Genomic DNA, 24,331 nt, shown 5'->3' on the forward strand with positions numbered 1-24,331 from the left:
ATATCTTATGTTAAGACATCACACATAACATCTTGTGAACACTCTTTGTTGTACCAAAATTGCCTATATCTTTCCTTTTTATTCACAAGGTAAACTATCAACAGTTAAATAGCATAACAGTAGTTTAAACAGCAACAGAAGCAACACAATTACTAGCTTTATAGTTACTAGTAATACACACATGCACAAGGGTACTTCTCCTCCCCCTAAATTTGTGCACCAAAAACATAATTACTAGTTAAGGATGCAACTAGTAAGACACACAAATCCACAAGGGTACTCCTCCTCCCCCTAAATTTGTGCATACATCAAATAACAGTAACTCCAGCACCTGTACCACACAACTGTAACACACAGGCTCATTCTAATATATCATAATGAGACACACCACATCCATATTTCCTTATGGTTGTAAGTTTCAGAGGGAAATAACAATCCGGTCACACATTCTTCTGCTCACTCAGCCTTGACACACACCACATCATCCCAATAAGTAACCAGGTGTCATACCTTGTTATCTTAGAACATATAGACCACAAGCTTGATGATTACTTGCAGCACAAAGACAGAACTCCCCCTGTCATGAACAACCAACTCTCCTCTTGAAACTTGGAGATCACACATGAACATATCCAACACCCCAAAGTTGGACCTTCACATACTTCCTGATTCAAAGAGAACCCAAACCACTTGATGAATGGAAAACATAAGACGCATCTTCATGTCTTCAAGAGCACACCCTCTGATCAACCCTCTTGGCTGAACACATCCACACTCTGTGTCAATCTCTCTTCTAACCAGAGCAGAGAACCAAAATGTTCTAACATAAGTTAGGACATCCAAAGAACACCATCTGATAATCCTCAGATATCACTGGGTCACCAGCTTGATCCAAAAGGAACCAGACACAAATTGGGACATATACATTCTCATCCCATTACACGAGATAATTTTCCATAGATAGCTCAGAACTCCTACCACAAGCTCCAAGAGATGAATAGAAAACACCTCCTTATGTCTTCAACTTACTACTTTTTTGCTCAAAGTAATTTGTCTCAGACCTTCCTCAAGCATAATCAGCTGCCATATGTTGATTATCTTGATTCTTCGAACTCACTTCTGAGATAGACCAAATGCCACTGTTGATTACCTCCTTCATGAATCCTCATATGAAAAAAATCAAATGCCATTTTTGACCTCTCCATGTTTATCAGACTCCTCCCAAAGATATTCTGATCTTCCACGTGAGACTTGAACTTCAAGCTACATGTTGAACAAAACTTAGATTTTCTAAGACATGAACATGTAACATCCTTTCTATCCAACAACTCCAAAGAACTGCAACGAGAACGACCTTTTTAAAGTATCCAATCTACAAACCTGTAGACCCTTCTATCTTAAGTTGATGTGCCACTTCACCAACTAAGATTCTGATGTTGAACCAAATGTCACAACATTGTGTTTTAACATCCAGCGGTAGAATTCAGCTCCTTCTTCTGCCACTTGAAAGAACTTCCTCCCTACACAGAACAAGAGTTCAATGCTCTCATAGACTTGATTGTGGAACCAAGTTTGAGTAAACAACCTCCATCCTGCAGGTTTGCGGTTAAGTCATCCAAGCTCACACCTTGATGAATCCCTGCTTCTTCTCCAAAGACATCAGACACTCTGATGTATGAGTCTTCAGAAGGACTAGTTAGAAACTGTCCCTTCAGCTATACCAAGGATTCCACTTCTTAAGGCAAGGTTGTTTCCATGATGTTAAGAATGTTGCCACTTATTCTTAACTTCATAGTGTGCATTAGCCAATGCACTTCCTTACCTAGATCAGAAGTAAACTGATCCAAGTAACCACCATCAGGACTATGATGTTTTCTTCTTCTTGTGCACACCAAGGCTGAACATGTTTCTTCCCAGGAAACCTTTTCAGTGATCATATGCTTTTGCTGCCACCAAAGTGATAGATCATAAGCCAATGTACTATCCTTCCTGTGATTCTGCACAGGGTATTGAAGACGAGATGTTCCAACCTCTTTAAAAACATCAGTAATCTTGAGCTCCAAGGATAATCAATTAAATACTTGTACTTGGCACAAGTAGACATTGATCTTAAATCCTTTCCTAATATTCCTTTCAGATACTTCCACCATAAAAGTACTTTGAAAATACTCTTCTTGTGTCAACATTTTCTGCTTGCAAGCACCTCAACAATTTTGAAAAATTTCCCAGATTAAATTCACCCTTAGGAATGTGAGAGATGAATCCTTCCTTGCAAATGTGTCACACAACAACCAGAACCCATGTGACACAGGTCAACAGCCAACCAGACCCTAGGCTGACCAAACGTGAGGAGGTTAGCCAAAACTCCCCCTCAAATTAACAATCATGGAAACTCCACACCAATATCCATGCATTGTACACAAATGTCTCAACATGACATACACCATCCCTACCAGTGGCAACTAACTCTATGAGTTATACCTATACATACTCCAATCACACCAATCAGACTCCAGCTGACCATACGTACTAGTGAACGAAAACAACACCAGTCAATAGTAGATATGCATTGCCAGAGCATACTACCTCAACCAACTTCTGAATCTTCATATTCTCACTCCTTGAAAGAACTGCCACTTCTGAGCGTGGTGTTTGAATAACAAGATTCATGGTCCCAATCCTCTTAAATGATATAGCAATCAGGTTACCCCATTATTGACTTCTAACATCCAGGGGACTTGTCTTCCAACACAACATAGTACTTCAGGGAACAACTATCCCACCCTGATCAATCTACAGGAATAAGACAACCAGCAGGAAATTGCACAATGTCACATCTCAACCAGCTCCACTTCTAGAGATCAGACTTCTAAAAGTGACTTTCTTGAGCACACACACAGTTGACCCTACCCTTGTCAACTTAGCACAAATAGATGTCTCCTCTTCCAGGTCAGGAGTAGGTTCCAAACAAAAGTATCCCTTTGTTTGACACCTAATACATTTGCTCTTCAACCAGTAGCTGCATACTTGTTGAACAACATGTTCTAACATCACATAGAACATTAGTTCCACCTCCTTGGAACAAACCCTCCTTAAAAGTATTCAAGGTCTTCATATACACTACCCAAGAGAGTAAAAGAATCAGTGATCAGGTGATTCTTACCATCCTGAAGTGAGAACGTCATGATGAGTGGACTTGAGGAGACTCAAGTATCTTTGACATCTTCAGTAGATTATGATGAAATCTTGAATATAGCAGCCTTTCATCCATATGAGGGGAAACTACATCAGAGTTTGAGTTTTGCCAGGTATTATGCAGCGGAAATCATAATACAGCTCAACCTATGAACACACACTTCACCAGATCAGCCTCTAAGAACATACCAAGTTTGAATATGATTCAATACTTAGCACAGCTGTCCCACACAAGGCCAATTGCCAACCTCCAGAGACAGGTACACACAGTTCCTGTCATGAATAGTCCATCCACCTACTTCAAGGGACCATTCAGGGAGATCACAGAACCTTCCACAGATTCCAACATCAGTACTAACATAACTCCTTGCAACATACCAGAAAGTATCACCCATGGATCTCATCCAGAACCAGAACAGGATGCCTGCTCTGATACCATTTGAAATTCTGGTGTAGTCAAAGTTCAGATGTTCTACTCCATATCATGACATCTGATCTAACATTGTTGCAAATACAGCAAGACAGTTATATAAATTATGAACCAGTACTCATATGTACACATTCACAGATGTTACAACATCTGCTAATATACCACCATGGAAAGAAGAACATCCAGTTCTGTCCATCTAGTGCAAACACACAGTAGAGATCAAACATAGCCCTTATGTTTATTTATCCTGCCCAGTTATCAGCATGATGTCTTAACATTGGTTTGAACATCACCTGTCCCAACATTACAGATGAGTGAACTGTAACAGACCAACTAGTCCATCAATATCAGCAGTCAATGATGAATGTCATAACATTCTGTTTTACATTCAGACTGCAGGCTATGTGTCATATCTGTTATTCCCTTCATAAACAGACTAAAACCAGAATGAGTTATAACAGACAAAATATAGTGTGCAGAAGGTAAAAACACAAGCAATTGTTAACCCAGTTCGGTGCAACTCACCTACGTCTGGGGGCATACCAAGCCAGGAAGAAGATCCACTATCAGCAGTTTTAATTCAGAGTTAAACTCCCCCGTTTACAACTCTTCACTTAATCCCTACCCAATGCAATCTATACCTAGGAACTCCTAGATAGAAACCTCCAGTTTCCATTCCTATCACTACAAATACAATGTAATGTTAAAACAACTTGAACTTGCTTCACAGCTTCGTTCAAGACCATAACAACTCTTGCCTACAGGCTTTGAGTTACAAATACTCTCAGTTTTGAACACTGAGAAACACATGGTAACCTTCCCACAGATTGGGAGGTTTACCTTACACACACCCCTAAATTTTCATTCCATAAGGCTTACAAAACCTAGGTTACATTATGCTATTTATAACCTAAGCACCCAACTGGATTTGGGCCTTCAGAAATCGCAGCAAACTTCTCCTTTGTTGTTACAAAGCCAGCAGAAAGTTTCTGCTACAATCAAGGTCTTCAATCTTCTAGTTCCTAAAATATCTCCATATTTAGTTCCTAAAATATCTCCATATTTAGTTCCTAAAATATCTCCATATTTAGTTCCTAAAGTATCTCCATATTTAGAAACTGTTTATTCTGATTGAGTCTTCAAGACCTCCACAAATAGCATATGCTGTCAGGAATGAATGTCACAACATTCAGTTTGACGTCCAGAACATAGACCATATGCTAAGTCTGTTATTTTCCTGAAAACAGACTGTGCTAAATGTTGTATTATAGCAGACCAATCTGTCTATACTTCAATATCAGCTTACAGTAATAAATGTCAAAACATCCAGTTTGACATTTACACAACGGCCTTATGCCAGGTCTGTTATTCTCTTGATAAACAGACTGAGATACATACTGAACTGAAGCAGAAAACCAACCTGCCTATTATTCAGTATATGCTGTCGCTGATGAATGTCATAACATCCAGTTTGACATTCAGACAGTAGGCCTTATGCCAGGTCTGTTATTTTCTTGATAAACAGACTGAAAATAAATACTGAGTTATAGCAGAACACCAACTGTTCTATTCCTCAGTATCTGCTGACAGGGATGAATGTCATAACATCCAGTTTGACATTCAATAAATCATGTATTAGCTAAACCTGCAGTATACTACTCAGAATGTCATGACATCAGCCAAGACATCAGAGTACAGTTAGATGATCTAACACATAATGCAGTCAATCAAACATCTCCACAGCATGTCACGACATCAATCAAGACATTAGAGTCCAGTTAGTGTTTTACCATAAAATGCAGCCAATCAAACATCTACAAACTCCCCCTTTGGCAATTTTTTGGCTAAAACAACTTGGCATCACAACAGAGTCCATAGCAGCGGAAAACACACATCTAGCAGGAAATTAACCTAGCTAATACACTCTGAGCAGCAACACACTCACCACAGATAGAAGTTAAATAAAAACTTCACATTGCAGCACACATACAGAAGTTAAATAAAAACTTCTAATTGCAGCACACATAAACACACTCACACTCATAGAAGTGGAACACAGCTGCAGCATGACCTCTAGATTAGAGGATCTTGAATATCTGTTTAGCAAAACAATCTGTTGTCCTGGGGCATCACAGGTGTTACTCCCCCTTTTTGTCAAAAATGTTTCCAAAGCAACACTTAATATTACAGACCAACAAATACTGCATGACCATGTTTTTGAACTCCAGCAGGTACATAGGATATCTTATGTTAAGACATCACACATAACATCTTGTGAACACTCTTTGTTGTACCAAAATTGCCTATATCTTTCCTTTTTGTTCACAAGGTAAACTATCAACAGTTAAATAGCATAACAGTAGTTTAAACAGCAACAGAAGCAACACAATTACTAGCTTTATAGTTACTAGTAATACACACATGCACAAGGGTACTTCTCCTCCCCCTAAATTTGTGCACCAAAAACAGAATTACTTGTTAAGGATGCAACTAGTAAGACACACAAATCCACAAGGGTACTCCTCCTCCCCCTAAATCTGTGCATACATCAAATAACAGTAACTCCAGCACCTGTACCACACAACTGTAACACACAGGCTCATTCTAATATATCATAATGAGACACACCACATCCATATTTCCTTATGGTTGTAAGTTTCAGAGGGAAATAACAATCCGGTCAGACATTCTTCTGCTCACTCAGCCTTGACACACACCACATCATCCCAATAACTAACCAGGTGCCATACCTTGTTATCTTAGAACATATAGACCACAAGCTTGATGATTACTTGCAGCACAAAGACAGAACTCCCCCTGTCATGAACAACCAACTCTCCTCTTGAAACTTGGAGATCACACATGAACATATCCAACACCCCAAAGTTGGACCTTCACATACTTCCTGATTCAAAGAGAACCCAAACCACTTGATGAATGGAAAACATAAGACGCATCTTCATGTCTTCAAGAGCACACCCTCTGATCAACCCTCTTGGCTGAACACATCCACACTCTGTGTCAATCTCTCTTCTAACCAGAGCAGAGAACCAAAATGTTCTAACATAAGTTAGGACATCCAAAGAACACCATCTGATAATCCTCAGATATCACTGGGTCACCAGCTTGATCCAAAAGGAACCAGACACAAATTGGGACATATACATTCTCATCCCATTACACGAGATAATTTTCCATAGATAGCTCAGAACTCCTACCACAAGCTCCAAGAGATGAATAGAAAACACCTCCTTATGTCTTCAACTTACTACTTTTTTGCTCAAAGTAATTTGTCTCAGACCTTCCTCAAGCATAATCAGCTGCCATATGTTGATTATCTTGATTCTTCGAACTCACTTCTGAGATAGACCAAATGCCACTGTTGATTACCTCCTTCATGAATCCTCATATGAAAAAAATCAAATGCCATTTTTGACCTCTCCATGTTTATCAGACTTCTCCCAAAGATATTCTGATCTTCCACGTGAGACTTGAACTTCAAGCTACATGTTGAACAAAACTTAGATTTTCTAAGACATGAACATGTAACATCCTTTCTATCCAACAACTCCAAATAACTGCAACGAGAACGACCTTTTTGAAGTATCCAATCTACAACCCTGTAGACCCTTCTATCTTAAGTTGATGTGCCACTTCACCAACTAAGATTCTGATGTTAAACCAAATGTCACAACATTGTGTTTTAACATCCAGCGGTAGAATTCAGCTCCTTCTTCTGCCACTTGAAAGAACTTCCTCCCTACACAGAACAAGAGTTCAATGCTCTCATAGACTTGATTGTGGAACCAAGTTTGAGTAAACAACCTCCATCCTGCAGGTTTGCAGTTAAGTCATCCAAGCTCACACCTTGATGAATCCCTGCTTCTTCTCCAAAGACATCAGACACTCTGATGTATGAGTCTTCAGAAGGACTAGTTAGAAACTGTCCCTTCAGCTATACCAAGGATTCCACTTCTTAAGGCAAGGTTGTTTCCATGATGTTAAGAATGTTGCCACTTATTCTTAACTTCATAGTGTGCATTAGCCAATGCACTTCCTTACCTAGATCAGAAGTAAACTGATCCAAGTAACCACCATCAGGACTATGATGTTTTCTTCTTCTTGTGCACACCAAGGCTGAACATGTTTCTTCCCAGGAAACCTTTTCAGTGATCATATGCTTTTGCTGCCACCAAAGTGATAGATCATAAGCCAATGTACTATCCTTCCTGTGATTCTGCACAGGGTATTGAAGACGAGATGTTCCAACCTCTTTAAAAACATCAGTAATCTTGAGCTCCAAGGATAATCAATTAAATACTTGTACTTGGCACTAGTAGCCATTGATCTTAAATCCTTTCCCAATATTCCTTTCAGATACTTCCACCATAAGAGTAATTTGAAAATACTCTTCTTGTGTCAACATTTTCTGCTTGCAAGCACCTCAACAATTTTGAAAAACTTCCCAGATTAAATTCACCCTTAGGAATGTGAGAGATGAATCATTGCTTGCAAATGTGTCACACAACAACCAGAACCGATGTGACACAGGCCAACAGCCAACCAGACCCTAGGCTGACCAAACGTGAGGAGGTTAGCCAAAACTCCCCCTCAAATTAACAATCATGGAAACTCCACACCAATATCCATGCATTGTACACATATGTCTCAACATGACATACACCATCCCTACCAGTGGCAACTAACTCTATGAGTTATACCTATACATACTCCAATCACACCAATCAGACTCCAGCTGACCATACGTATTAGTGAACGAAAGCAACACCAGTCAATAGTAGATATGCATTGCCAGAGCATACTACCTCAACCAACTTCTGAATCTTCATATTCTCACTCCTTGAAAGAACTGCCACTTCTGAGCGTGGTGTTTGAATAACAAGATTCATGGTCCCAATCCTCTTAAATGATATAGCAATCAGGTTACCCCATTATTGACTTCTAACATCCAGGGGACTTATCTTCCAACACAACATAGTACTTCAGGGAACAACTATCCCACCCTGATCAATCTACAGAAATAAGACAACCAGCAGGAAATTGCACAATGTCACATCTCAACCAGCTCCACTTCTAGAGATCAGACTTCTAAAAGTGACTTTCTTAAGCACACACACAGTTGACCCTACCCTTGTCAACTTAGCACAAATAGATGTCTCCTCTTCCAGGTCAGGAGTAGGTTCCAAACAAAAGTATCCCTTTGTTTGACACCTAATAACATCTGCTCTTCAACCAGTAGTTGCATACTTGTTGAACAACATGTTCTAACATCACATAGAACATTAGTTCCACCTCCTTGGAACAAACCCTCCTTAAAAGTATTCAAGGTCTTCATATACACTACCCAAGAGAGTAAAAGAATCAGTGATCAGGTGATTCTTACCATCCTGAAGTGAGAACGTCATGATGAGTGGACTTGAGGAGACTCAAGTATCTTTGACATCTTCAGTAGATTATGATGAAATCTTGAATATAACAGCCTTTCATCCATATGAGGGGAAACTACATCAGAGTTTGAGTTTTTCCAGGTATTATGCAGCGGAAATAATAATACAGCTCAACCTATGAACACACACTTCACCAGATCAGCCTCTAAGAACATACCAAGTTTGAATATGATTCAATACTTAGCACAACTATCCCATACAAGGCCAATTGCCAACCTCCAGAGACAGGTACACACAGTTCCTGTCATGAATAGTCCATCCACCTACTTCAAGGAACCATTCAGGGAGATCACAGAACCTTCCACAGATTCCAACATCAGTACTAACATAACTCCTTGCAACATACCAGAAAGTATCACCCATGGATCTCATCCAGAACCAGAACAGGATGCCTGCTCTGATACCATTTGAAATTCTGGTGTAGTCAAAGTTCAGATGTTCTACTCCATATCATGACATCTGATCTAACATTGTTGCAAATACAGCAAGACAGTTATATAAATTATGAACCAGTACTCATATGCACACATTCACAGATGTTACAACATCTGCTAATATACCACCATGGAAAGAAGAACATCCAGTTCTGTCCATCTAGTGCAAACACACAGTAGAGATCAAACATAGCCCTTATGTTTATTTATCCTGCCCAGTTATCAGCATGATGTCTTAACATTGGTTTGAACATCACCTGTCCCAACATTACAGATGAGTGAACTGTAACAGACCAACTAGTCCATCAATATCAGCAGTCAATGATGAATATCATAACATTCTGTTTTACATTCAGACTGCAGGCTATGTGTCATATCTGTTATTCCCTTCATAAACAGACTAAAACCAGAATGAGTTATAACAAACAAAATATAGTATGCAGAAGGTAAAAACACAAGCAATTGTTAACCCAGTTCGGTGCAACTCACCTACGTCTGGGGGCATACCAAGCTAGGAAGAAGATCCACTATCAGCAGTATTAATTCAGAGTTAAACTCCCCCGTTTATAACTCTTCACTTAATCCCTACCCAATGCAATCTATACCTAGGAACTCCTAGATAGAAACCTCCAGTTTCCATTCCTATCACTACAAATACAATGTAATGTTAAAACAACTTGAACTGGCTTCACAGCTTCGTTCAAGACCATAACAACTCTTGCCTACAGGCTTTGAGTTACAAATACTCTCAGTTTTGAACACTGAGAAACACATGGTAACCTTCCCACAGATTGGGAGGTTTACCTCACACACACCCCTAAATTTTCATTCCATGAGGCTTACAAAACCTAGGTTACATTATGCTATTTATAACCTAAGCACCCAACTGGATTTGGGCCTTCAGAAATCGCAGCAAACTTCTCCTTTGTTGTTACAAAGCCAGCAGAAAGTTTCTACTACAATCAAGGTCTTCAATCTTCTAGTGCCTAAAATATCTCCATATTTTGTTCCTAAAATATCTCCATATTTAGTTCCTAAAATATCTCCATATTTAGTTCCTAAAGTATCTCCATATTTAGTTCCTAAAATATCTCCATATTTAGAAACTGTTTATTCTGATTGAGTCTTCAAGACCTCCACAAATAGCATATGTTGTCAGGAATGAATGTCACAACATTCAGTTTGACGTCCAGAACATAGACCATATGCTAAGTCTGTTATTTTCCTGAAAACAGACTGTGCTAAATGTTGTACTGTAGCAGACCAATCTGTCTATACTTCAATATCAACTTACAGTAATAAATGTCAAAATATCCAGTTTGACATTTACACAACGGCCTTATGCCAGGTCTGTTATTCTCTTGATAAACAGACTGAGATACATACTGAACTGAAGCAGAAAACCAACCTGCCTATTATTCAGTATATGTTGTCGCAGATGAATGTCATAACATCCAGTTTGACATTCAGATAGTAGGCCTTATGCCAGGTCTGTTATTTTCTTGATAAACAGACTGAAAATAAATACTGAGTTATAGCAGAACACCAACTGTTCTATTCCTCAGTATCTGCTGACAGGGATGAATGTCATAACATCCAGTTTGACATTCAATAAATCCTGTATTAGCTAAACCTGCAGTATACTACTCAGAATGTCATGACATCAGCCAAGACATCAGAGTACAGTTAGATGATCTAACACATAATGCAGTCAATCAAACATCTCCACAGCATGTCACGACATCAATCAAGACATTAGAGTCCAGTTAGTGTTTTACCATAAAATGCAGCCAATCAAACATCTACAATAATAATAACAAAGAGAAAATCCCCAGCACAAGTGGCATTCAGGCCAGGTTTCCGGTATTCAGACGAAGTGGTATTCAGGCCAGGTTTCCGATGTTTAGACCGAAGGGGCATTCAGGCCAGATTTCCGGTATTCAGATCGAAGTGGCATTCAGGCCAATTTTCCCGATGTTCAGATCGAAGAAGTTTCCGACGTTCAGGTCGACGCAACTTGTGGCATTCAGGCCAGGTTTCCGGTATTCAAACCGAAGTGGCATTCAGGCCAATTTTCCGATGTTCAGATCGAAGAATTTTCCGACATTCAGGTCGACGCAACTTGTCGCATTCAGGCCAGTTTTTCCGGTATTCAGACCGAAGTGGCATTCAGGCCAGTCTCTCGGTGTTCAGACCGATATTAATAATCTCATATCTTCTGATGCTCAGATCGAAGTCATTTCCAGTATTCAGACTGATGAGTGGCATTCAGGCCATGATTATTTCTGTTACCATTTATTTTGGTATCCAGGTTAACATTCTTTTTCGGTATTCAGACCGACTCTCACCGTACCAGACGGATTCTTCTTTCAAGACCACCTCTTTGCCGATTCTGACAGGCATGGTTACTTCACTTCACTTCAGTGTGAAATTCCAGTGGAGTGCAAATTGTTCGTTTGTTATTGGTATTCAACCACTTTTCACCCTGATCATCTGAAACCCGAGGCTATTCATATCGACAGGTTCACAATGGATTGAATATGGGCAGCTGTAACACCTCAAAATTTTCCCTCCTCTTCTTGAGACTAGTTTGACACATTGCATTTCATATTTTAGAGCATTAGGCATTGCATTTTGCATCTCATATGAAGATAAGAAGGTCATCCTTCAAAATCTTTTCAAAAGATGGAGAAGCTACATGATTCAAGCCTGAGGGTCTCTATGAATTGATTATCAGCCATCTGAGGGTATGGGCTTCAATTAGGGTTTCTTGATTCTTCAAAGGCCTTGAGCATCATCTTATTTGCAAGGATATATTACCATCATCATGGTTCTATCATCATCAAGGGTTTCATAGTTCATTCTCAAGTTCCTTTGGATTAAGGTTGTGACCTCTGGTCAACCCTAATCAATGCAGTTCTTCCAGCTAGGGTTTCTCAAAGAGATATGGTATTTTCTTGGAATGAGGATCACATGATTGTTATAAGGAGCTTACATGAGCTAGGGTTTCATTTTTGAGCAATTTCTCCAAGTGGTAGAGGCTCAAGTGGATCAAGGCATTTCAAGGTCATCTAAGGACCAAAAAGTCAATTGTGCAGTCAACTGAGGGCTATGAGGTGGGGAAATGAGTTGAGACACCTCAATCATGTTCAAATGGGGTAACTTTTGATACAATGCTCCAAAGTGGTTCATTCTTTTGGAAAAATGTTTCTCATGTTCAAGACATCTCAAATGTGCTTTTGCCATGAATGGGATAAGTTTGTATGTTCATTTTTCACACATCTTCATTTTGAAGCAAATTTTCACAATTCATTTTTGGCTTAAGATGCAAGCAAATCAATCATCAAATCATGACCATTGGATGTTTTTAAGTGGATTGGAAGCTTAGCATGGGACTGTACACGTGGATTATGGCAAGGAGAGCTTCATTTGCATTTTTGCAATTTGCTTCACATCTCATTAATCATGATTAACCATTGGCTTAAGTGATTAGCATTGTGATTAGCAAGGCATATAAATACCAAAACCCTAGCCATAACTGCCATAACAAACCATTTCAAATCTGAAATTGAAGAACTCTCCAAAATTTCTCTCTCTTCGAATCTTCATTTTCCTCACACAATTCTCCAAGATCTTTGCATATTCTTGTTCCTGGTGCTTCGCTGATCAAGAATCATCATCTGTTTGGATCAATTAAGCTAGAATTCGAGCAGTTCATGTACATGAGTATGGCGATGGATTTTGGAAATTGAAGTGGATTCAAGTGTTTTCAACCATTGCTTCTTGCTTAAAGCTTCATAGGAAGTGTAGTGGAGTAAATTTGGAGTTGTAGAGCGCTTGAGAACACGATTTCCGAAACCTCCATTCCAAGGTGACTCAAAATCCACTCTCTCTTTTTGTTGTTTTAAGGTCATAGATTTGTAGATCTCGTTGAGTAGAGCATGTAGATATGTTTAGAATTAAAAATGGTTAAGATTTGAGGAAGTTAGGTTACCTGGAGGTTTGGATCTCAAATATGTTTGTCTTCGATTTGCAAAATTCATGGAGAGTTAGGATGATCCAATTGCATATTTGGAATCCTCGTTGAAAACCGGTTCGATTGATATAAACCTTTTGGATTTCTGGAATTTCTCACGGCGGAGCTACTGTGCATCTCGCCGGAGAAGACGACCGGAGAATGTAGCTCCGGCGTCTGTATCATGCTAGGGTTTGCTTACGTGTGAGCCATGTGTGCGCTTGCTTGGTCAATTGATTGGTTGAGATTGTGTTGACTGGCCACGCGTGCCTTGACCAATGACTGTGCATGCTTAGTGTTTAAGTGAAACGGTGCATTTCATTCTTTTAAACCTGAGCCATTGATCTTGATTTCGCGCCAGATCGTGTGGTGGTTGTTCTTTCTGGATTTATTCAAATTAATTTGTTTCCCTCCATTTCCATGTTATTTTCCAATTATTTTGCTTGTTTTAGAAAATTCATAAAAAATACAAAAATAGTCCAATTTAATCCCAATTTTTTTTCATAGTTTTGTTTTGATCTCTACTATTTTTTGGTGTTGATTTCATGAATTGTTGATGTTTGGATTTTTATTTGTGAATTTTTGAATGAACGTTGTGCCAATTTGATCTATTGCATTCAATGCATTGTGAAATCCTCATCTTTGAGCCATCTGATCCAATCTTTTGCATGCTTGACATTCACACCTGATGTGAATTTTTGGTCACTGGTTTGGAATTTTTCTCATATGTTATCATCAATTTTGACACATGGAGAAAAGTGTGACAATTTGTGTCACATTTTTGACATTGGATTGGTACATTTTTGTTCACATATCATTTGAATCTTTCTGGATTTGATCTTTTGCATATTAATTGTTCATAACATGAGGAACTTGTACAAAAAATCTCAAAGTCATTGCATGCATTTCTGATTTGATATGAATTTTCTAAGTTGGAAGTTCATTTTGTGCACATTTTTGGTCATTGCATGGCATAGACCATTTGAGATACTTGCTTATTGATTTGATGTTGGTCCTTTTGAGGACATTAGATGGAGTGTTTTAATGTGTAATGTGCAAAATATTGGGTTCTGTTTTGGTCATTTGATTGGGTTTTGAATCTCTTCTTTGCACTAGGGTTTTGTACATAAACTAACTTTGTCTTGTGTTTCAGGTTTGGATACTCCTCATTGATGGTTGAGTTGTTCTCACTTTGTGAGATACAAATGCATTGAGTTCTGACTTATGTTTGTTTTGTAGGGTTTTAAGTGATGTAGTGAGCTCATGAGTTCATTTGAGTGCTTGGGCATTATGCATTGAATTGTGTAACTATTGGAGAGTTTCACTGTTTGTTTTCTGGTTATGACTGAAGTACTAACTGTTTAGTCTTTGTACATGTACCTTAGTTGCTTGCTTGCTTTTGCTTTTGCTTAAGCTTTGGATTATGGTTGACACACCACTCAGGTAGTTAGCTTCATACTTCATGTAGTCTGGAAGTCCTGTCACCTTTTTGGCAGGCATTTTGCTGGCAAGTCCTCCTTCAGAGGCTCTGTTTGTGTTTGTTTACAATTGTGCCAAAGACCTCCAAGGAGAGGCATGTGATATTTGATAAGACCTCCAAGAATAGAGGCAATTGACGGATAGAAGGGATTAGCAGCCAATCCCCCGTTATTCAGTGTGTCGTTCTTTATGCTCGCACTATGTGCTGATGCTTCTGAACATGTGCCCCAGATCTTTGTCCAGAGTCTGTCAAGTGGAAAAGGATCCCACTTTCTGGATCCCCACGCCTTCTGTTTCATGAGCTCACCCTGGCCAGGGTTAAGACCATGAGGTCTCGTCCTCATTCAGACTTTGATCAGCGTCACCCTAACGTTCAATGTTAGTGGTTAAGAGCTACATATTACCTCTTACAGTTTGGCTTGTTTGTCGAGGTTGATATGACCCCTCTTGACTAAAGCCCACACATTGTTTGAGCCTCTTGTATGGATATAGTGTGTGATGTTTGTTCACTTGTGTTGGTGATTATTTGCTTTTTGAGTTGACTCGCTTCCAGAGTGAGTTAAGTTCATGTTAGAGACCTCAACTTAGGGATATTGATTGCATGACAACTTTTAGGCTCGAGTCTTAGTCTCCCTATTAGTTTGTTGTCTCCCTGGTCTCTAGTTAGGAGAGTGTTTTACCCCTGTTAAGGGGAACTACGTCGCCCTGATTCTCATACCAGATGAGATACGTAGGCAGGAGATTGAGCGAAATCTCTCCGGGCACCCTTTTTCTTTTGTGTGTGTGTGTGTTCACCCTTTAATGGTTTCCTCTTACATTTTTGTTCTGGCATTTGTTTTGGGTACGTGTTTTCTTTGGTGTGAGTACCCGTTTGTTCAGCGTGTGTGTTGTATGTCCACACCTTGGGGTTCATAATTGGGGTTCATTTGTGGTTGTTGTCCATATTTTGGGGTTTATCTCGAGGTCTATTTGTGACGATTGTTATACATTTGGGGTTCATTCTTGGGGTTCACTTTGGTTAACAATTATCTGTTTGGGGTTCATCTATATTGCTTGGGGTTCATCTATATTGCTTTTGGGGTTCATCTTTGGGGTCCATTTGTGATGATTGATATTCATTTGTGGTGATTGTTATCACTTGGGGTTCATCTTTGGGGTTCATTTGTGATGATTATTATTCATCTTTGGGGTTCATCTTTGGGGTTCATTTGTGACGATTGTTATTCACTTTGGGGTTCATTTGTGAAGATTGTTATTCACTTTGGGGTTCATCTTTGGGGTTCATTTGTAACGATTGGTAGTAAGACCGACTCCCGTACCTTGTAATCTCTGGTCGTAAGACCGTTCCTTTCCCTTTCTTAGGTTAGTCCTGCGCTCCCTTTCCGTCATAGGATGAATAGCGTCGGTGGCGGCTCTGTATTTTTTCCGCCGGTTGTTTTTCGCATTGCGACACCTTCCACCTTCTTTAATTTCAAATATATCCCTCTTTTCAAAAAAAATCTTTGCTTGTGATTTCAAACTTATACATGTTTTAATGACTAGAAACTTTGGCCTTATGCCATTGAATTTTTGAACTTCTTTTCTTAAATCAAACTTGTGAATAAACGTAACTAGATTGACTTAAATTTCAAAAGACAAAAAGAACTAATAACCTCATTCAATTTTTTTGCCCTTTTGTGCCCTTTTCTTATTAAAATTGTGTTAAAATCAATTCACCAACTTCTTTGAAATTTTTACCACGAACTACGGGGTTTTGATCCCTCATTTTTATGTTGGTATGTAGACATAAGACCGAAGGTATTGTCAAACACAAAAATATAATCAATGAATTCTTTTTCTCATCCCCACACTCTATATTTATCAATCATATGTTATACCAAAAACATATGCACATATAAAAAAGGGCTCCCTAGGAGTACCTAAGACACTTTGGGTGCTAACACCTTCCCTCTGTGTAACCAACCCCCTTACATGTAATCTCTTGCATTTTATTAGTTTTGATTTGAAAACTTCTTATCTTTGGGTTTTGTTCGTACTTTTCCCTTTTCCTTTGCAAACAATAAAAGCGTGGTGGCCACTCTGGTTTTATTAACGTTAAGCTTATCCATAGCTTGATGATCATGAATTTACCGCTACAACAAGGAACAAGCTTTCGGTAAAAGGTAAAATGCTTATGTTATTCCCTCTTTTTTTTTGTTCAGATTGATCCCTAACCCATTATTCTTCCTTCTTTCTCTACGAGGTGCTACTGGAATCTAAGCTCGGATGCTTAGGGTTTCGGTGTAAAACCCTAAGTATCAAAGAACTTGGAGCTTTGGTGAGGATTTGGGCTATAGCAGCAGCAGATTCGGGGTCCTTTCTCAATCAAAATTCTATGTATTTATATATTAGATTTTAGGTTTAGAATTAAGTTAGATTGATTTATTTTAGGAATTTTAGAATCCGATTTGATTATAATATGATTTGAGTTAGAAATAGATTAGGGTTTCCAAATTTTAATCGAAATCTATAATGTATTTGGTCATGATTCAGTTGTGAATTATTATGACTCGTATGAAATTAAAAGGTTTTGATTAATTTTCAAAAAATCAAGTTTGAATCCATTTATTCTTTTGATTAAGTTTGAATACATTTCTGGTTCTGATTAAGTTTGAATCCATTTCTGCTTCTGATTGTATGCAAAATGCAAGTTCTAAACCATTTATGCTTCTTATCATACGCATATTGGGGTTTTTGGGAATTAGGTGAATGGGGGTGGACCCGGGACACACCTAATTCGTTTCACTGGTTGGATTATGGGTTTGACCCAGTTGACCCATGGGTCATCCAATGACCTAGTTCATAAAGCCCAGTTTGGGCCAGGCCCAACTCTAACAAAAACAAACCGAAAATAAAAAGAAGCCAAACAATTCTAAATCCCTAATATAATAAGCATCAAATTAATAAGTTAGTTAATCATATTATCCTATTAACACCTAATAAAATAATTAGTCTAATAATCCAAATTTAATCATAAGTTAAATGATTATACTTAAATTATTTTATTGATTCGATTCAATAAAACCAATATAAGTTATTAACCTATGTTTAAATAAATAATCTAATTATTCGATATAAACAAAGATTAAGTAATTTTTATTAGAAAACCTAATTGATACCATAATTATTCAAAGAACAAAAGGCCCTAATTAATTCTAGAGGAGAGACCAACAATCCCTTACGACCTCATTAGCCTGTTAATGATCTGAAAAGTCAAAAAGGTCTCCTTTGACTTTTCAGGTTACTAATGTTGACTTGCAACAACTCTGGGTAAGGATGGTCAAAATTTGGGTTACGATAGATTGGTTAGTTAAAAAAATGTTAGAAAGAGATTGGACACCTTCTTAGTCACTTGGCTTGACCTAGAAAATAATTTTCAAGATAAAAACATTTGAAACATATTGTGAGTGTGCATGAGTTTCCTTAGAACTTAGAAGTTACTTCCTTACTTTTACAAAAATCTAGTGACTCTGACAGACATAACCTGGCAATCTTTCACACTTCCTCTCTTACATTACTTTGAGGCTTCCTAGACTTTTTCCAGATACATTGATCATATACGAAATTTAATCTTGAGTCTCTTTTTGGTTATGAGGTATGAGATGTATCTCTAGTTAGGTCGCCATCATACGAGAGTCAAATTTTATTTCCTCTTACTTTAATCATCATTGTTGTCATGAAAAGTTCAAATGGATCTTCTACGGGATTATCATCATTGTGAGCATTTGATTATCACAGATAGTTGTACTTTTACGCACATTGATATACGTCTTTCACTTTTTATAGAAATATCCATGAATCCCCAAAGGATGGATGTCTAGTTCCCCTTAATTACGTTCCTTGTAGATGAATTTTCCCCAACAATGTGAACCATGTAATCCACTACATTTTGTTATGTGTAAATGAACATCTTAATAATTCAATCTCTTTGTGCTTAATGCTTTCCTTTTTCTATGACATTGGTATAATCAATCTAAAAAGCAATGAGAACATATGTATATTTGCATAGAAAAATCAAATAAGATTGTGGTGCTTGTTTATGATTGCTGGAGAGATGATATATTCAGTCGGGACATTAGATATTTTACGTACGGTAAAGTTTCTTGCAAGTTCGTCCGGGTTATTAGGGTAATGGATATAACCAAGATGGTAATGTCGTGATGAAATCGTTCATATCTATTTTGTAAGATAGCCACGACTTAAGAAGAATAATAAAGGTTCAAGCAAGGATTAAACATAGGAAATTGACAAAATATTCAAAGGCGTGACATAATTTTCTCTCTCATTGAATATTTTAATTCTTATTTTAGTATAGTTAGTTTTATAATCATTACACAATCTACCCAGTCGCGCTATGCGAGACCTACATTTTACAATAATTTCTTTTGTAACCTAATAACATGTATAATTGATTTTGTGATTATAATATTTATGGGTTATTAATATTCAATTACCACTTACAAATTTCTGTTGACACAAGATACTATGCATTAATTTTAACCTTAATGGAGGGAACTGGCACAATGTTTGACTTATGAGGAGAAAAATTGAAATTCAAAATGTTCATGTCCTAACGAAACACTTTCCACATACTAAGAGATTTCTAAAACATCGCAAAATTTATATAATATTACAAAAACAATTGTGTTCCATTTTATATAAAAGATAAATTTTGACACCAAATAAATATTTTGTGTGATTTTTTATTATATCAACTTAAATATAAAAGCTATCATGCAAATAGAAAAAAGAGTAGAACAAAGAAATAAATATGTAGAAACAATATTCATAGGATCAAATGGTTCCTTGAATTCTCTTATACTTGATAATTATAATTATAATAATATAAATAAAAATAATAATAATAAAGTGTTGCAAGACAATATTATGTATAATATAAAATTCTTACAAATTACAACCATAAAACATGGGTGTATAGACAATTTTTTATGTATTCATACCTCCAATTGGAACAATACTTCTTTCATAAATTATTGTCCTACCTTCAAATCCATGTCCTACATTACCGAGCTCCTCAACCATATTAGTGTTTACATTAAAACAAACTAATTTTCCAGTATGCTCTATCAAGAATATATATCCATTCTTTCCAACTCCAATAGGATGCTCAATGTAAGGAAAAGGCCAAACTGTATAGAATTTAATCCATGATTCTTTCACCCCAACTTCACCCAAAATTGATATGTGAAAAATATCATCACTTGGGTAGTTCTTAATGTGATTTGAGATTAAAGCAATGCAACCATTTAATACTACTAAGTCTTTCCAATAAAGTATAGATCTAAAATTTTTATCATCGGGTATGGGTGTTATATGGAATACCTCATTACTTAGGTCAAATGATAGTAGGTATTCCTCATCATAATTTTCATTATCATAGCCTTCTTCACCCCACCAGTGACACATTCCGTCAATACACAACCCTTGATCTATATAATTATGAGGGATATCAGAGTCAAGTTTCTTCCAAGAGTTACTTTGTAGACTATATATCTCCCAAAAGAGTTGGTAACATATATCTTCAAATGGAAAATCCTCAATGTCACTTTCACTATCGCTATTTGGATTATACATTATTTGTCGAATCACCTTGTAGTCCTCTCTAACAGAATCATAACCAAAACCATATCGAGTAATTTCAATATCCATATACGGTACAGACTCACGAAAGCTAGTAGGAATAACCTTGAATTCTTGGGTAGCAGGGTTCCATAATACAAGTCTTGTACTTGTCTGGGAGTAACTGATTAGACAGAGAACCCCATTAATGCTACGAGATCCCAAAATTTCAAATTCAAGGTCATCCATTTGAAATGGATTTGGCCAATTTAATTTGATATTATTCTCAAATTGCTCATCTGATAGAGAATATAACACATCAATCGAAGTCGTTTTATGTTGTAGGTGTAGGAGAAGAGATGTATAATCATAGTAAGAATGATTATAGAGGTTTTTGCAGAACAAGCTCATGAAATAAGAGTTTTGAAATAAGACGGTCCTTGATTTACAAACACATTCAAAGCGCTTCAAAGTTTTTACAGATAATTTTGAAATTATGGAGAAAGAAAGATCATTAGGTATGTCAATACTAACCTTCTTAATTCCCACAGCTGAATTGTGTTCCATCTCTAGAGACTTCAGAGTTTTGTTTTCCATTGTAATCATCTTTGTTTTCAGATCTAAGAAAACTTAGTCCAATTTATTTACACTTTTTAGAGAGAGAAAACAATTACATTCATTGAACTTATAAGATGATTTTACTATTTATTAATTAAATTTTTTAAAATACAAATGCTACCTTAATTGTTAAGCAACTCAAAATATATCTTTTTACTAGATATGTTTGCGTGATTAAGAAGAAACTCAAAAGATATTTCATTTAGTGTGTTCTAATTAAATTATATGCCAATTTTTTTTTAAAGATATATTATAATAATTGATAAGAAATTCAAAAAAATAAATTTAAAACTTAATTTTCTTTAAACACAAATTTTTAAATTGCCAAAAGTACCTTTTAATATAAGTATGTATAACTTGATGTCTCAACTCGTTTGACACTCTAAGATCACTATTTGTTGTGTTATAATTTCAAAGGGACTCTCCTAGGGCGATGCCTTTAGAGTGTCCTAGAAGAGACAGAGATAGAATGTCTCCCAAAGGGAGGTATAGCCTCTTCCCATGGTTTTCCTGTCGCCCCGTCAATGGAAACATTGGATAAAATATTTCTTGAGCAGAGAGGAAGTTAGGATGATGAGCTGACCCACGTCTCCATTAGAAATAGGGATTCAACGGTCCATCATTCATTGAGTGGACAATGACCCTTTCCAACAAAACTCTAGGTCCAAAGGGCATATTTAAATACTCTTCCCTCCCAGGGGAAAGGATATATCATTCTTTTAACCTACAAGAGCATAACACTTACTAAGGTCTTACCACATGACTGAGGAAAACCATATGTTTGTTGCCAAGCATCATCGGTCATCTACATAGCCTCTCACCTCATTTGAAAAGGACTCCAAAACTACCTCAAAGCATCTCCGTACATGGCTTCTCTTTGTTGTGGGCAAACCCTAACCACCATATCATGTTATAAACCTACTAAGGCCTCTGAGTCTCCCTACCCTTATAGGGGGAATACACACACCTATCTTTCCACTGCTATATATAAAGCGGTTCTAAACCTAAGAAGGCAACGGGGCAGTGCAAAATACTATCTAAATTAGGGTTTCATGTTTGTGCTTTGTGTGAGCCATTCGAGTATCTCCTCGATACTTGAATTGGACCTAGTTTATTGAGTTGTAACTAACAATCCCTCTGAAGCTTTTAAGTAAGAGTGGATTGTGTTTCTCAGTTGTAAGTTGTTGTAAGGTTGAATGGAAGTGAGAAGGGTCTCATATCTAGGAGTGTCTTAGATAGAAACATCCACGGGTAGAGATTAGGTGAGAAGTCTGTAAAACCTGAGGTTGTTCAGGACTTCAAACTAATTTTGTGATAATGGATTTCTTTCCTGGCTTGGTAGCACCCAGATGTAGGTGACATTTCACCGAACTGGGTTAACAACTGATTATGTTATGTATTGTCATATAGTTATTTAAATCCTAATATTGTTGAAGCTGCGAATAAGAACATTAAGAGAATCATCCAGAAAGATGGTTGTAACCTACAAAGATTGGCATGAGATGCTCCCGTTTGCTTTACATGGGTATCTACATCCATCCGCACTTCAACAGGGGCAACCCCTTTCTCACTTGTTTATGGCATGGAAGTTATGCTCCCAATGTTGAGATTCCATCATTGCATGTCTTGATGGAAGCCAAGTTGACTGAAGCTAAATGGTGTTAGACCAGATATGATCAGCTGAATTTAATTGAAGAGAGGAGGTTGACTGCCATGTGCCATGGTCAGTTGTACTAGCAGAGAATGAAGAAAGCTTTTGATAAAAAGGTCAGGCCTCATGTATTCAGAAAAGGTGACCTTGTGCTCAAGAAAGTGTTATCTTTCAAACCAGATGCTAGAGGCAAATGGACTCGTAATTACGAAGGCCCATATATTGTTAAGAGAGTCGTTTTAGGCGGTGCTTTGATTCTTTCAACTATGGATGGTAAAGAGTTCACGCGTCCTTTGAATGCCGATGCAGTCAAGAAATACTTTGCCTAAAAAGAAAAGAACAGCTCGCTAAGTTGAAAACCCGAAAGCGCGGCTTAGGCAAAAATGAGTGTCTCGGTGGATTGAAAACCCGAAAGGGCGATCCAGGCAAAAATTAGAGACATAAAACAGAAAATTTATCCCGGTAGTTGAATACCCCACCTTGGGGCAATCTAGGAAAAAATTAGGGATCCTGGCAAGTAACTGCATTCGGTTGATCTCCATTCATGAGAGAACTTTTGAGCAAGTCAGTCAACTCTGATTTATCATCCTCAACCGAAGCCAAGAGCACAGTGGATACTGAAGTTGGTAAAAGGATTAGTGATCATTGTATTAAATGTAGCCATTTTCCATGTAAATTATCATTTTTTGACTTTTGTAAAGATCTGTGGAGTCTTGTCATTTACAGACTACCATTCTATTAAATAAAGTTTAGCTTTTTATCCAATTGTTTATACTCTTATTCATTTTTTCAGCTAAATAGAACTGAATTTTTATGATGATAATTTTGAAATTTTGTGTAGCGGTAAATTCATGACCATTAAGCTGTAGATAAAATTAACGTTAATAAAACCAGAGTCACCACCACGCTTTTATTGTTTCCAAAGGAAAAGGGAAAAGTACGAACAAAACCCAAAGATTAGAAGTTTTCAAATCAAAACTAATAAAATGCCAGAGATTACAGGTAAAGGGGTTGGTTACACAGAGGGAAGGTGTTACCACCCAAAGTGTCCTATGTACTCCTAGGAAGCCCTTTTTTATATGCATATGTGTTTTTGGTATAAAAGATGTTTGCAATAAAGAGAGCGTGGGGATGAGAAAAGAATTCATTGATTATATTTTTGTGTTTTACAAGACCTTCGGACTTGTGCCTACGTACCAACATAAAAATGAGGGATCAAAACCTCGTAGTTCGTGGTATCAATTTCAGAGTGAGTGGATTGATTTTAATAAAAATTTAAAGTTAAAAGATGCACAAAGGGCCTAAAAGAGTTTGAATGAGTGTTAGTTCTTTTTGTCTTTTTTTTTTTTGAAATTTTAAGTCAAATATGGTTAAGTTCATTTACAAGTTTGATTAAGAAAGGAGTTTAAAAATGTAATGGCA

The 24,331-nt window shown here is 37.3% G+C and overlaps 1 protein-coding gene across 1 annotated transcript; it reads right to left on the reverse strand.

The window, feature by feature from the left end:
- Positions 1–19,930: 19,930 nt before the first annotated feature.
- On the reverse strand, positions 19,931–21,295 carry LOC127101347 (F-box protein CPR1). The gene has a single exon (XM_051038737.1). It carries the CDS (start codon positions 21,244–21,246, stop codon positions 20,008–20,010), a length of 1,239 nt encoding a protein of 412 aa, XP_050894694.1. The 5' UTR covers positions 21,247–21,295; the 3' UTR covers positions 19,931–20,007.
- Between the last annotated feature and the right edge of the window lie 3,036 nt (positions 21,296–24,331).

Source organism: Lathyrus oleraceus, chromosome 7 (assembly GCF_024323335.1).
Source record: "Lathyrus oleraceus cultivar Zhongwan6 chromosome 7, CAAS_Psat_ZW6_1.0, whole genome shotgun sequence".
In the NCBI taxonomy this organism is placed as follows: Eukaryota; Viridiplantae; Streptophyta; class Magnoliopsida; order Fabales; family Fabaceae; genus Lathyrus; species Lathyrus oleraceus.